This window comes from Triturus cristatus, chromosome 3_2 (assembly GCF_964204655.1).
Source record: "Triturus cristatus chromosome 3_2, aTriCri1.1, whole genome shotgun sequence".
In the NCBI taxonomy this organism is placed as follows: Eukaryota; Metazoa; Chordata; class Amphibia; order Caudata; family Salamandridae; genus Triturus; species Triturus cristatus.
In genome coordinates this window covers 451,591,394-451,607,591 of record NC_140584.1, presented here as the reverse complement: position 1 = coordinate 451,607,591, position 16,198 = coordinate 451,591,394, and the positions used below count along the sequence as shown (strand labels likewise).

Here is a 16,198-nt window from a genome sequence, read left to right as displayed (position 1 = left end):
CTCATCTATTGGTCTATTGGCCAGCAAAGTATATTGTGACTCCTACTTAGATCCTTGCACATGTGACTCTAATTCATCCCAGAACATGCTGCACTTCCTTTTTTTGGGTCAGTTATACTCTAGACCTTGAAGAGATTTTATTATTCCAGTAATGAGTGTATTGAATATCAGGAAATGCAGGCCAGCATTATATTACCTCCAGCTTCTTAAAACAGAATGTATATGTCAAATGATTTATAAATGTATTTTCGCTGCAGTGCGACTAAGGAATATGGTAGGGAAATGATTAATTATTATATTTTGTATTGCACTTTATCCTAATAATTCCGTCACAAGATAACATTTTTTATATGAAGGTTACTAGAGTTTTCACTTTTAGGCTGCACCCTGAACTTTAGATGTTCCTTATGGTTAGTTTTATAATTTTTAATGTAACCTATATGAACATACATCTCGTACATATTGATTGAGTACTGGAGGATGTAACTAAGCCTGCAACCTTGGATATAAATTGGAAATTTCTAATAATTGTTTTTAATGTAAGTCGTTTGATAGATATATATATATCTATATATATCCTTGCACGTTTCCCACCAATCCCGCTGAACTCGCGACGGGTGCCTCCATGAGCATATAAATATGCTCATTTATTTAGTTATCATTTATAACCTTATGTGGTTTTAATTACAATTTGTATTCATATATCTTTGCTTGACTTACCTAAGATTTAAGATTCTTTGTGTTGTTAAGTTGATTAGCTTTGTCCAACCGAATTAGGATATCAATTTTTAGATTGTTTAACACAGTCACTGCATAATGGTTATTGAACGTGTTCAGGTTTTTTAGGTATATTTGTGTTACTATTATTGTTGCTAAAACCAAATAAAGTTTACTGACTGACTGACTGTTCATATAGAGGATATGTAGAACTTTCACCAGACAATTATTACATGAAAATATCTAACGGTAGAAATACCCTACTACCACCAGTTTTCTCAATATTCATATGTTTATAATTTTTTTAATTCATATTATTCACTTTGCATAAACTATAGAATCTGTAGTACTATTATGCAAAATTTCAAGATCGTACCTAGTTTCCACACATTTTTGCACTCACTTTTCGAAATGGTACATTCTAACAGAAAGCACTAGAAACACTAGGCCACTTTGTTAAGAGGACAATTCCATCAATAAACCATAATAAACAGCAGATACATAAGAAATTCATTAGTACAACTTGCTTATATGTATCAGTATTAGTTTGTATGTATGTTTTCTTCATCTTACATGTTTTTTAATTCTTTTGTTTTTTAAATTATGCAAGTGGTTGTTCAGTATTACATTACAAGCGTACATAATACTGTATCTTGTACAGAATCTAAATAATTATAGCTTGTTGCGTCCATCACTGTGTTCCCATCAAAAGCATTGAAAATCTTCGTGTCACAAGTACATTTGCATTGGTTTTTAACACATCTTATTTCTAATTACAATACTTTGTATCTGTGTTATCATTGTATCCTTTCAAGTCCCTCTGTGTTCTACTCGTCTCTTCCAAATTGTACCCCATTTCCCAGGGCATCCTTGACTTTGATATACCACTTTTTCAGCTGCACAGAACCAGCCCAGGTCACTCTCTCAATCTTTAACCCTAGGAGGTTGTGTTACTCCCCATCCCTTGCTATATTCCTTTTGGCTATGATAGCTGCTATCATAAGCCATAATTTGGTATATTATGGCCATGTGGTTTCTCCTGTAATGCATAATATATGCCATTTAGCCTCTAGAGGGACTGTCTGACCCATCACCGCGGACATCACCCAAGTGATCTTGCTCCAGTATCGCTGCATCAGGGGGCAGTCCCATAATGTATGGAAGAATGTGCCCACTCCGTCATATCCCCTCAGGCACTTCTTTGAGTCGTTTCTACTCATACGGTAAAATCTTGTCCTGATTGTGTAGGATCTGTGTAGGAGTTGTAGTTGTATGAGGTGGAACCATGCTCTCATGGCTACTTCTCTGGGGCTCTGTAGAGCCTCTGCCCAATCATCATCCTCCAGAATCCCTATCTCCCCTTCCCATGTCTCCCGGAGCTCTCCTAGTGGGTCCGAGGCATTGTTCATAATCATTTTGTATAGGCGGGAGGTTGCCTTTTGCAATATTGGGTCTATGAGCACTCTATCCTCAAGAGGTTAGGATTCGGGTATTTGGTCCCCTAATGGGATATGTGTTTTAGGGCATGTTTCAGTTGTATGTAGCGGAACTGTTCAGTACTAGTCATTTGATATTTGGTCTGTAGGTTGTGGAAATCCACCCTCTTTTTTCCCTTCCAGATATCTCCCAAGTATTTAATACCCAGTCGTGACCACTGGCAGAAGCCTCGCAGTCCATCCACCTCTCTTAGTAGATCAATGCACTGTTCCGTCAGCCTGCCTTCCCAACCCAGGAATTTAGTTTCCTCCCTCCATGTTTGGACCGTCGTTTGTGTGTGCTTTTTGTAGTATGTTCTCTATTTTCTTGCTTTATAATGCTTCCAGGTATCCGTTCTGACCCATCATACATGGATCAACCTGGTATACGGGTTACTCCCTGCCCGCAAATACCCAGTCATTGAGTGTGACCAACTGTACGGCCTAGTAATACTTTCTGATGTCCGGGACCACGAGACCTCCCTCATACACTCCTCATTGTAATTTGTGGAGCTCTAACCTGGATTTTCCCCATCCCACAATAGTTGCCTCACTTCCGAGTCTATCTTGCAAAAGAAGTCTAGGGGTACCTCGACATCAGTGAAAGTGGTAGCTTTGTCCAGTGTGAAGTATCCCTTTGTAATCTATGTAGCTGGGGTAATAGATTATCATCTAGGTATTCTGCCTCGGTTCAAGAGATCACCATCCCCAAGTATTTAAATTTGTCTTTAATCTCTAGGCCTTTCCCACTGGTTGGAAGAGTCGGTGTGTCTCCAGACAAGACAAACACTAAGGATTTTTCCCAGTTTATCTGATAATCGGAGTAACTCCCAAACAGTTGAAATATATGGAGTATGCAGTTGATTGTGGATCAGGGATTCATGACATATAGAAGTATGTCATTGGGGTACAATGAGAAATTTTCCTCTCATTCCCCCCACCAAGATACCCCTTCTAAGTGGATATCCCCTGACCCATGCAGCCAGAGGCTCCAGCTCTATGTCAAAACGTATTGGAGAGAGTGGGCATCCCTGCCTCATGCCCTTACGCAGTGCCACTTGTTTGGACACTGCTCCATTCATTCTCACTCTTGCTAGGGGATCTGCATACAGCAATTGAACCCAGGGGCAGAATTTTGGTCTGAGGCCAAAGCACTTCAGGGTCACAAATAGGTATGCCATTTCATGCTGTCAAATCCTATACAGGCGTCCAAGGACAGCAGTACCACGCTCTTCTCCGGTTCACCTTTAGTGGTATGTAGCACTCGATACAGGCATCGTAAATTTTGTCCAGTGCTTCGATGGGGCATAAATCCGTATTGACCCGAGTGAATGATGGTGGTTATTACCCAGTTGAGCCTGGTGGCTAGGACTTTGGCCTGGATCTTGGCTTCAGCATTTAAGAACAAGATCGGTCTATAGGAGCTACATTTCTCCTGGGGTTTAACTTGTTTAGGAATGACTACTATAGTGGCTAGTCGCTGATCCTCCGGCACGCTGCCCCATTCCAATGTCTCCCTAAACATGCCCAACACGTGTGGGGCCACCAGTGCTGCGGTGCCTAATCTCTCTAATCTGTGGTTATATGCCTTTCAAGATCTTCTCGGTCTTCTAGTGTTTTGGTGGGCAGGTACATCTCCTGTAGAAGCTCTGCACAATCTATTTTTGTTCTTGTCGTGGAAGGCTTATATAGCTGCATAATAATTTGCAAACTCCTTGGCAATTTCCTCTCCTGTCCTACATTGTTTCTGACTTGAAGTTTTAATCTCTAGTTCACAGTTCCATTCCCTGTCTCTTTTTTTGAACCAGGACATCAATTTAGTGGCCTTGCCCCCTATTTCATAGATTCTCCTCTGGGACACCCTAGCATATTCTCTGGCTTTCCCTTCTGTGATGTCTCGCATCTCTTGTTGCTTAAGGCAAATTAAGTGACTAGTCTGCAGGTTGAAGTTTCCAGGTCCTTCCACTGTACTTCCTAACTGGGTAATTTCTGTTCTTTCGTTTTAGCCCCAGCTCGTGCCTGTACATACCCTCTTATTACTGTTTCGTATGCCTCCCATAAATTGCAGTTCAAGTCTACTGTCCCCACGCTATCATGAAAGTATTGTTTTGTTCGCTCTCGAATCTTGTCCCGGACTTGTTCATCTCTAAGGAGCCATGGGTCAATTTGTGGTGGCAGAGTATTCGTTCTATTGGGTCCTAGCAATTTTATCTCTCCCGGCGAATGGTCAGATATACCCCTTGATCTGTGTATAGCCCCTGTGAAGCTACCTGCCTCAGTGGATTGCATACGTAAGTATTCCACTATGTGGTACAGAGAAAAAGGTGAACTGCTCCGCCGAGGGATTGTGTTCACGCCAAAGATCGACTAATCCCAAAGTGGCAGCAAATGTCTTCAGGGCGTCTGTCCATATCTCTTTCCCTGATTTCGATATCCTGTCTTTATCTGGGTCCATTACTGCATTCAAGGCTCCACCCAGTATTAGCATTCCTCGTGGGAGTTCTAGGAGCAGTGTAGTTAGTTCAGGAATTGTGGTTGTATGCAGCTTGGCTAGTACATAAACTGTGCACAAGTTGAGGTCTTTCCCCTCCCACACCCCATTAAGGGTTATATATCTGCCTGAGTGGTCCTGCCATACCCTTCTAAGCACAAAGGACTTCGTTTTTTTAACAAGTATCCCCACCCCGTGACCCTGTTGTAAACCCTGTATGCACCTCCAGTTTGTATCCAAACCTGTCTAGCACTCTGCAGGTGCTACCTATCAAGTATGTCTACAGCATAGAACTATATCTGGTGCTAGTCGTCAGCTATATTGCATCAGCATTGTATGTTTTATCTCGCTACCAAGTCCATTCACGTTCCAGGTCATGATTCTCTTTGCCCATCTAGCTGGAGTAGTTTGAGTAGTCGCAGTCTCTGTGTGTGTCAAAGGTCTGTGAAGGTGTCAGATTCATCTAACTGTGGCCCTATTTGATTCTCTGTTGCCCTGTTGGACCTACGTAGAGATGTGTTCCCTACCTTTCCTGGTTCCCCATTCCTGCTCCCAATGTGTGTCAAATCCAAAACATCTGTTGTGTAAAGGAGTAACATCTCCTAACATGCAAACTTTAAACCCAAAGCCATAGAACTACCTCCTCCTTGATACCCTGCACGGTGGGTCCAAAACCTTCCACCCCCCAAATTTGCAGAGCGCCTGTCGGCCAAGAACTAAATCACCAAACATCGGGTGGGCTTCAGTCATAGATGTGCCCGCCGGCCCACCTCCCCCAACTCACTCACCAAGGACTACCATATCTCCTATTTGTTAAACAGTTTAAAAGCTCATTTTACTACATGAGGCTAAGTGCATTAGTTAGGAGAGGAAAGTTTAGCCCATATTCTTATCTGTGCATCCAGAGTCTTTCCGACCTTCCTTCTCTTGATGTTAGTCTTTGTGTCACTTTCGCACGACTTTATGAGTCATCTCTCCCACCCGACACCGTTCCAACTGTTCATTTCAGTCCTCTCAATTTGCTAGTGAACCAGTTTGTTGAGGTGACAGGGTGTCGGCACCCATCGCTGTTCGGTCCCATTTCCTGGCATCACACCATTGCCTCTGGGTGTGCATCACTGTTTTCCCACAGTTGGCCACCTATCCAGCCACTCCCATGCCTCCTCTGGGGTAGAGAACCTCCCCACTTTACCATCTGTCGTCAACCAGAGTGTTGATGGGAAGAGCATAGAATATTTAATCTTTTTTGCTTAGAGCGCTTTTTTGACTTCCAGAAAAGTTTGCCTAGTTTGCTGCACCTTTATGGTAAAGTCGGGGAAAAGGTGACAACTGCTTTATCTACTTTGAGCGGTGGGGCGCTTTGAGTGGCTTAGACGATCACGTCCCTGTCTTGATTGTTGAAGATCTGGGTGATAATTGGCCTCGGTGGGGCCCCTGGTCTTGGCCATGTGACCAGCACTCTGTACGGTCCCTGGTCTTGGCCTTGAGCCCAGGACTCTGTGGGCTTGTTCCACTGAGAAGTATTTAGACAGACTCCTGGGTTGGAGAGACTTTAGAATGAGATCCTGCACGTACAGGTCCACCACTGGACCCTCTGCCCTCTCCGGGATGGCAATAATACGTGCATTATGGCGGTGGGAGCAGCCCTCCTGGTCTTCTAGCTTGGCCTCCAGCACTTTGGTGGTAGCGGTGAGGTCTTGTACTTTCTTCTGCAGTGCCTTTGTGTTGACTACTAGGTTGTTTGTGCCTTCCTCAACTTCCTTTACTCAGGTGCCCTGGTTTTGGAAGTCAGCTCTCAGCAGCAAGCCGTCTGATGTCACTGAGTCAATTCTCCCAGCGAGATCTGTTCGCACTCCCAGTAGGGCCACCATTACATCTTGCAGTGTGGACTCCGCAACCACCGAAGGGAAGAGTGGACCAGGGTCCGGTTTATTCTCTGCCACATGTCTAGCCTCTGATTCCCTGGTAAGTGTATATTTATCTAGTTTTGTCTACTGTCCGCTCCGTGGCCCCTTACCTCCCATCAGGGCTCGACTAATCTGGCTTGGAGGTCTATCACCACTAATTCAGTAGCACTTTCCCGAAGAAGAGGATCAGGAAGACTTCAGACAACATCTGCCGCCTGCCAAGATAGGTTCCAAATGCCTGATGGTCTGTCGGCGTTCCCATCTTGAGTTCCCCAGCCACCCCCTTTCTGTCTCCTCAGCAACCCTGCGCTCCTCACTTAGCTGCGGCACCTTATAATTATAGTATGTTTTGAGTTCCTCTCAATGCCGAGTGTAGTCTAGTCCCTTGTTATTATGGAGGCACATGTTCACCTTCTCTGTCGCTGGAGCTTCCCAGGTATAGATTAGTTATCCACCCCATAAAGAAGGCCTTGCTCTGCCTGCTGTGGTAGAGTCTCACTTCCATATCTCCTATTTAAGGTATGTAGTTATGTCACTGAGTGCATGGTAGGCCTCTCATACAACACACAGTGCTTACAATATTGACCGCACTGTGTTCTAGGGTTGTTTCTTGGCAGCGGTGGGCATGTCCTCACAGCTGTATTCTTCCACACCTGCCCTGGGACTTCCGTCTTCCTCCCCGCTCCATCAGGTTCGATCCCATCTTCCACCAGCACCGGCCAGCTCAGTAGCCTGCTGTGGGAACCGCTGTCTGCTATCCTATTGCAGCCGGCTTGTCCTTCCAGACTTGCACCACAGTTACACCAGCTGCACCCTTCCTTTAAGGTGTATTGTCCGGTCCGGGTGTGGCTTCATCCCAACTGAGCTCTCGGATCGTCTCCCATGCATTTGGTCGGGCTGGCCCCACCACTTGGCTCTGAGTCACGCTACGCAAGGCTTCTGGGGCCCGTTCTCTCAGTGATCGTTGTTCTGTTGTTAGGGGCCCGTCTCGGCTTGCCGAGGTATCATTAACCTCAGGACGGTGTGCTACTTTCATCTTCCCTTACTGTAGTCCTCGCTCCGGGTGATTGTCGGATGGAAAGGGGGATTAACGGGCTCAACTCAGCTCTGGAGCTTGTACTGTCCCTGTAGCCAAAACTGACACTTGAAGTCACTCGGGTTAGCCTGGGATGAAGGAAAGGAAGCCCAGTCTTCCTTCTCAGACAATAAGGCAGCCCTCAAGCAGCAGGGAAGCCCTCTGGTAGCTGCAGGTCAGTCCTCTGGTGGCAGGGCAGACCTTCTTCTGTAATTTCCACAGGCCCAGAAGTGTACTGATGAGTGGTACTGAAGGTCAAATATTTATAACTGGTGCCAGACTTTGATGTGGGGGGAATACCTCTGCTGCCACCACCTCTGGTCTGTAACGTTCTTCAAAGTGTCAAAGTCCTTTCTGTGTGCTGGAGGAAAGCTCTCTGAAATATAACTGGAACTGGGTACATCTGCGCCACCAGCCATGGTGGCAGGATGGCCCATCCTGTCCACACCTAGTCCCCTTTGTGTCACTGTCTGGGAGGAATACACAATTCCAACAGAGCCATTTACAGTCATGTGACCCAAGACACTGGCGAAGGCACAAATGGTTGGGACAAGAAAATGCCAACTTTCTAAAAGTGGTATTTTCTGACTTGTAACTTTAAATCCTACTGTAGTATTAGAGAGTACTTTACATTACAATTCATGTAAGTCTAAACACCACTTGAAGGGACTCTTTTAGGGGTTTCTGTCCATGGCAGCGCAATAGGACACCTGGTCTGACAGGGGCAGCTCCTCATTCCTAGGATGTTTTCAGTGCTGATAATCTTGTTGGCGCTGGCGCGTGAGAATTCCTGGGGTGCACAGGGGCCCAATAGTGCACAGGGGCTCCTTTGACATCCAATGCATCCCGTAGGGCACCTCTTTATTGGAGCACATCATAGGCAATCTACGTTTTTTTATTAAGTAAGGAGTTTTGAAATTAGAGAACAAATAAGGTTGAAAGGGGTAGGGGTTCATTGGGTGCGCAACCCATCACCAAACCTGTCAAATGGTGAACTGGGGTTTATGTATTTCAAAACACCCATGTTGACGTTTCTCTATTACTGAGAGCAAAGGAAAACTATGGACTGGAATGTGGCTGTGAGCGATTATAAGTAGCTGGAATTAATTCAAGCATTCTACCCATCACTTGTTTGCTATCTAGAATGATAAAATGTGTCAGCACTACAAACAAATCTCTCTAAAAGCAAACTGCTCTTCTTAGACATACAGTATGTGCTGCATACATGCATTTATTTGTCTGTTGTAATGATATATTTGATTGTGATGGCACACTTCATGTGACTTTGTAGCCTTTTGGATATCTTACTGTACACATTTGTCAGTCATGATATTGCTGTCTCCCACTGGGCAGTAATTGAGTAAATGGTAGAAATTCATACGTCCATAGGACAAGATTTGGGCTAATTTATATAAAATATACAACTTGCAAAGTTCGCACATTCCACATTACTGGAAATATTCAAAATTTCTCAACACATGGGGACATATTAGCAACGCTTTGCGATAAATATCGCAAAGCGTGCTCACCGCAAATTTTTTTATCGCCAGCTATCGCTGGACTTTATCGCCGAGATAGCGCGTTATTAGCAACGCGTATCTCCAATGCGATAATTAATCCAGCGATAGCGGCGAAATGCCTGTTCATCGCATGGAATCCAGCGCAAATAGGCCAGTGATAGGGGGATGCTTGCTGATATGCCCTGGTGGATTCAGCCCCACAATCCACCTCCCATTGCATAGATAGGTAAGAAGCAGGTGTAAAAATTCCAGCGATGAATGCGGTTAGCGCGACTTTTGTCATCGCTAACCGGATCCAGGGCCTCATTGCTAATAGGGGGTAGGTCTGTTAGCGGCTGTTTTTGTAGAATTTTGGTTGGGAACGCCTACTTTGCATGTCATTAGCAATAAATATCGCTGACATGCAAAGCGGCACCCAAAACAGTCGCTTTCGCAATGAAGCTGTCGCTAACAGCTGTTAGCGACAGCTTGCTGATAGGGCGATAATAATATCGCTGCTTTAGCGGCTAAAAGTGCCGCTCAAGTGGCGATACTGCCCTTGCCAATATGCCCCATGGTGTCATGCAATTTTGCATACTTTTCACAGTGGACGAGCGGTTCATACATAAAATGTCTTTACTTTAGCATGAGCTTATCATGGTCTGTCTTCTATAAACATTCCTTTACTCATACTGGAAGATCCAATTGATGATGCAATCACATTATTTTTTCAAGCTACTACTAACATTTTATATGAAATAACAACCCACTTACCTATTCCAGTTTACCTTTCAGGATACACAACTACTCTATGCTGTGGATATTGCTAATTTGGTAGGTGTCCTTATGAGAATACTACATCTTTCGAAACAAAATATTATGGATTCCTTAGACGGCTGAGGATACAATTTTTGTTTTATTAAATTGGACCAAGCCGTAAAAAAGTTGCATACAGATGAAACATGTTGGATGCCAGCTTGTGTGTGTATTAAATTCCAATCAAGACTAGTGTGAACACTCGGGGCACTTTATCAATAGCCAACTTACTATTGAACTAGCCAGAGACGACTCTTCTATACAACTATGTGGACTACATGTCATATAAGCTTCAGTGCCATTGTCCGTAGTAATGGGCCCATAATCAAAGTACACCCTATGGTAGAAGGGTATAGGATACCATAAAAGCACTGTGGGCCCGATTCACAGAACTAACTTAAGACAAATCCTAAACTTACTACTCATGGTATTCACAGAATGCACTTACGACTGTCCTACGTTTACGTCCGCACTCGGTCCGGAATTTGTGCACCCGGAGTGTAAGCTCCGCACACGGAGTGTAAGCTCCACATACTGGGCCCGATTCACAGAACTAACTTAAGACAAAATCCTAAACTTACTACCATTTTGGTATTCACAGAAGGCACTTACTCATTTCGGTATTCACAGAAGGCACTTACTCATTTCGGTATTCACAGAAGTTAGGAGTCCTAACTTTAGGACTCCTAAATGCCTTCTGTGAATACCGAAAGTCTTAAAATTAGGATTTTTCTCAGTTTAGTAGTAGTATAGTTAGGACTCCTAACTTTAGGACTCCTAAATGCCTTCTGTAAATACCGAAAGTCTTAAAATTAGGATTTTTCTCAATTTAGTAGTCCTAAATTTAGTAGTCCTAAATTTAGGACTCCTAAATGCCTTTTAAGGCTTTCGGTATTCACAGAAGGCATTTAGGAGTCCTAAACTTAGGACCACTAAATTGAGCAAAATCCTAATTTTAAGACTTTCGGTATTCACAGAAGGCATTTAGGAGTCCTAAAGTTAGGACTCCTAACTTCTGTGAATACCGAAATGAGTAAGTGCCTTCTGTGAATACCAAAATGAGTAAGTGCCTTCTGTGAATACCAAAATGGTAGTAAGTTTAGGATTTTGTCTTAAGTTAGTTCTGTGAATCGGGCCCCCGGAGTGTAAGCTCCATACCCGGAGCGGAATTTCCACCATTGGGCCGGAATCTCCGCTTACAGGCCGGAATACCCATAATGCATCAGCTATAGTCAATTAACACCAGATTGTAGGTATTCCGGCCTGGAAGCGGAGATTCCAGCCCGATGGTGGAAATTCCGCTCCAGGTGTTGAGCTTACACTCCGGGTGCGGAGCTTACACTCCGGGTGTGGAAATTCCGGCCCGAGTGCGGACGTAAACTTAAGACAGTCGTAAGTGCATTCTGGAAATACCATGAGTAGTAAGTTTAGAATTTTGTCTGAAGTTAGTTCTGTTCAACTTACATTTGTGTAACTTGGTTATTTCGACCCCAACATCGGTGTTTCGGATGTGCAATTTGTAACCATTGCTACCAGAAGGCTTTGTATTATCCAATAAAGGACTGGAATCCCTTTCGGTGGATAGCAGACACTTTTCACCAAATAAACTGCACAGTGGAAGACCAACCAATTCTTACCCTGTAGGATATGTCATCCACAGCAACATGATTACCTTATATCAATTTCAAACAAACATTCTTATATTAGACATACTCGTTGTATTAGTCCACTCTATTCTAAGCATTTAATGGCAGTTAAAAAAAACACTCTTTGGTGAGGTGAACTGACATACACAGCTGCTGATTTTGAAGAATCTAACATATTCCATCCAACATATAGCATCATTATCTAATTATCACTTGCCTTTCATACTATTCATAGGAAGAATGACTTTACCACAACAAGCCATCCAGGTGGTTATCGGCTACTGCTCCTCATCACCCCAGCCTATATCTATTCGCACCAACATAAGACCTCAAAGAGGACACTGTACAGCAGTAACTGCTATAGAAAAAAATCGCAAACAATCTGCCGCTGCAGTGCACCCGCCATTCTAGTGCAATACTAAAACTGCATGTTGATCACTCATACTTCTTTTTCATTGTTAAGTACATTTCCCCCAAACGAGATAAGATCAATTTTGGGGTCATACATGCTCTACACCAAAATGCTTCCCACATGTACACTCTGTAGTGAACATCACCCTTTTAGCCCACAGTTCTATACAGTGAAGTTCGCTCTCCATCTAGAAAGATGTTTTGGCACCCACAAAGGTGTACGAAGCTTGATATGAATCTTAAAATACTGTATAATATGACAGAACAAATACAGTAGAAGCCTACCTTCCTACCAATGCTTTTCACAAAAATTGATTCACCACATATGTGCATGTCCAAATGTGTTGATTTTGTGACTGGTTGATTTATAATGTGTTTATGAATTATAAGCTCATTCTAATAATTTAAATAGGCAATATGATAAACAATGCATTTTTTGTATTTATTAGGTCTGGCACTGATGATCAAACTTGGTGTCGAGCTTTAACTGAATATGCAAGGGCCTGTGCCCAAGCAGGAAGTCCACTTCACTGGTGGAGAAGACAGGTTCAACAGTGTGGTATGTAATTTGTGTTCAGACATTGTTTCAAAAAGTGAAGCAAAAAATTTGTCTATGATCACACATTAGGGATTATTTCAAAAGGTGAAGAAAAGCGTTGCTCATGAAAATAGCATTACTTCATATTAAACTTTATAATTTTTTCTACTGTTCTGGAGTTCTCATCCAGGCATAGAAGCATGGCCAAAATAGTTGTGTTAGCTGTATTTTGACTACATTCCCACTTGACAAATATCATCAATAAATTGTACATAAACATTTGATTTGTCCCCATTTGTAAATTTACATAAATTGATAGCTTAATGTGGCAAATTGATCAATGTGAGTTGTGAATACTTTAATTTAGAATTTCTGGTAATCAATTGGTAGTGTTAGGTGGCTTGAGATCAGATCAGATTAAGGTAATTTTGGTTCAGACTCAAAACCATAAAAACATCAAAAAATCATTCACAAAAGAGAACAAAATACATTTCATTAGTACAGCACATTTACAATAACTAATAAAAGGACATAAATACATATCAGCCTAAAATTTTTAAAAGCGCTCGTGATTACAATCATTCCCGTTACAGAGTAATAGTGGTGTAATATAGATACCATGCTCAAATGAATTGCTATTATATCAGGTAATTAACTTGTTCCTTAGTTTATCTGTCTCAATAAAAAACCTTCCTACCATCATATTAGCTAGTCCACTTTTCCCATAGTATAGCTCCTACCTATATAAACTTCCGTACAGGATGGCACACCGAGCGTGATGGTAATAAAAGAAGGTATAGTAATGCTAGCTGTCCTGCTCTAATATAACTTTCCCTTAGCAGGGGCACAATATACTTATTAAGAAGTATATAATAAAATGTACAAAAATAGAGAAATGCACTGTAGTTTGAGTTATCATAGAAACAAAAATCATTGAATGAAATCAAGAGCCCCTCTGACAGAGACAGTAGATTTGTGATGTTACTAAATCTTAATGGTTAAATAAGGCACCTTCATACTATTGATAAATAAGTAACCATTTATTTATATAATTTTTTAATATACTCTCTGGTGTTATTAAAGTGTTCTAGTCCTTACTGCAGTCTCTTATTATGTCTGCCAATGGATCCTGTGACATCTTTCTAATAATTAGATGGTCTAACTAAATTCCTCTCTTCCATATGGTGGAAAGGTTGCTCTAGATCATTATCGTCATGAGCAGAGAAGCTTGTTTAATACAATATTCAGTATAATCCATTTCGAACTCCTAATGCATTAACTGAGCAAGTTCTAACCAAGGTAAACCCTAATTAATTTTTCTTATCTGGATGCAATCCTCATTAACATAACCCCAGATCCCTGTGATATGTCAAGATCATTATACTCTTGGTTATATTAAAGTAAATGACAAATCTCACCTTGTTATTGAAAGAGTAGCTTCTTCTTTTAAAAATTAAGGCATTTTAGTTCAGACACTCATCAAAAATAATGTCCAGATTTGAAAGGCCTTAACAGTATTATGTAGGGTATGCCCAGCATACACAGGTTTTGGTTAGTAATCTTTGTGTGAAGCAATCTTAATGTGCCACCAGAAAAAATGCTTACATCCAAATTATCCTTGTAGGCAATGTAGCTTTTAATCAAGGTCCAAATGCTGTATGTAGCCTTTGAAAGAATAACTGCACCATAGATTGATAGAGGTGTGTGTTTCCTCACAAGTCTAAGTGTGTCATGTCTTGCCAACCTCAACATATCATCCCCGTGATTTGTGTACAAAATAAGGAGGGATATTGCCAGTGCACAATCCTGAAGAACATCTCTCTGTAAAGGAAAGTGTCTGCACATCCCTCATACCATACTATAAAGGATAGGTTTGCATGCATCCAAGAGCCATGGTCGCTAAATCAATTCTTGTATCAGCCAGTAAATTCCAATTGTTTGTGACTGACACAGTCAAACACGGAACTTAAATCCATGAAAACTAAATATAATGATGATTTATTAACTGTGACAAGCTAGAAAGTTATGAAATAGAAATTTTGGATTTGTTCAAACCTGCCCACTCTTTGACAAAAACCATTTTGTGTGTCTGTCATATTTCCAATTTCCTATCAGTGAGAAACGTTTTAAATTAATTGTAGCCATTTACGAAGATACAATACTTTGAGTAGGAGTGGTTTCTTTCTCACTGGTGCAAATTTTAAATTTAGAGGAATCAGACTCAACGTTCAGCAACAACATTGTTGTATTGTTAAGACTCTATCACAAAATCCACTGCCTCATATAATCTGTAGTGTTAAGATCTCCCAAACCATATGTATATATATACCTTTTGTCCCACACGTTCTGCAAGTGACGTTCCATTCAGGGCCCTCTTTGTTGTTGGCTAAGTGACCATATTCACCACACCTGAAGCACACACCCTGAAATTTCTTAATATCTCTTTCTTTAACACTTCTTTTTCTATAAAATGGAACTTGCTGTGAGGGAGCTTGATTTCCACATTGATTTCCGCCAATGTTTTTGGGTTTTGTCCTAACTACTTGAATTTCTTCTTCATTCTTTTTGGTGGAGCCCTTCTTTCTCTGCTTGACTGTGTTCACATGCTTTCGCAGTAGCAATTACTTCTGGTAACATGATATTATCTTTCTGCCAAAATGTTTCTCTGGCTTTCTCTACACTGCACTCCAACATAAACTGATGCCTCAGTATTTCTTCACAATTCATACCAAAGTTGCATGTAGAACCCAAGTTCCTGAGTACAGGTATATATTCTTCTACCTGTTCTCCAGATCTTTGCATCTTTTTCCCAAATGATATATTTTAATCACAGAAGAGACTTTAGGTAAAAAATGCAAGTCAAGTTCCCTCAAACATATCACAAGTTTGTTCAAATCATGAGCTTCATCACTGGACAAAGTGGGGAGATGTTCAAAAACGACTTGACCCTCTGGCCAAAGGCACTGTAATTATAATGACATCTTGCGTTCTGCACTCAAGACTTCACACACATGTGCGCATATTGGCTAAAAACATTTCCCTTCTGGGTTCATTAAGAGAAATGGAGGGGGAGGTATATTTTGCATTTTGACTAATATATATTAAGTAAAATTAAGAACAAAACAAAACCAAAAAAAAAACTTGACTCCAGTATCCAATCTAACACCTGAGAACTCTCACCTGTCAGGTTCACTTGGTAATGCTTCCACAAACCTTTGTGAAAATATTGTTTTTTAAACGGAATCCTCCCAATATCACTGCTGCTGTACAATTTAATCATCGCCAATGCCGCATTTCACATAAACGCACCAACTACTCCAATGGATTTGTCCCAATTCAATATGGTGCCACTCAGGTATGGCATGTATGTCGCTTTCACAAATCTGCTCCTAATACAATGTGGGTGGACGTGTAGCAGGTTAGCACAACAACATGTCACAATTACGGTTCGTGCATCAGTGCATCAAAGTGTCACAATTTTGGCTTGTGCATCAATGCACACTCGCTGACAAGAGTTCCATGCTAAGTCGAGAGACGCGCTCGTGACTGGATGCGCACCCGCATGAGAGTCCTGTTGTGAGCCATGCGCTGTGTAATGGAGTAGGTAGCTGTGCGCTGTGTAA

The 16,198-nt window shown here is 41.9% G+C and overlaps 1 protein-coding gene across 1 annotated transcript in view; it reads left to right on the top strand.

The window, feature by feature from the left end:
* Positions 1 to 16,198, top strand: part of OTOG (otogelin) — a 1,045,291-nt gene that overhangs the window by 194,735 nt on the left and 834,358 nt on the right. Inside the window, exon 11 of the mRNA XM_085647044.1 lies at positions 12,487 to 12,596. Within this exon, the coding sequence (XP_085503170.1) occupies positions 12,487 to 12,596 (110 nt within the window). The remainder of the gene's footprint in view (positions 1 to 12,486; positions 12,597 to 16,198) is intronic.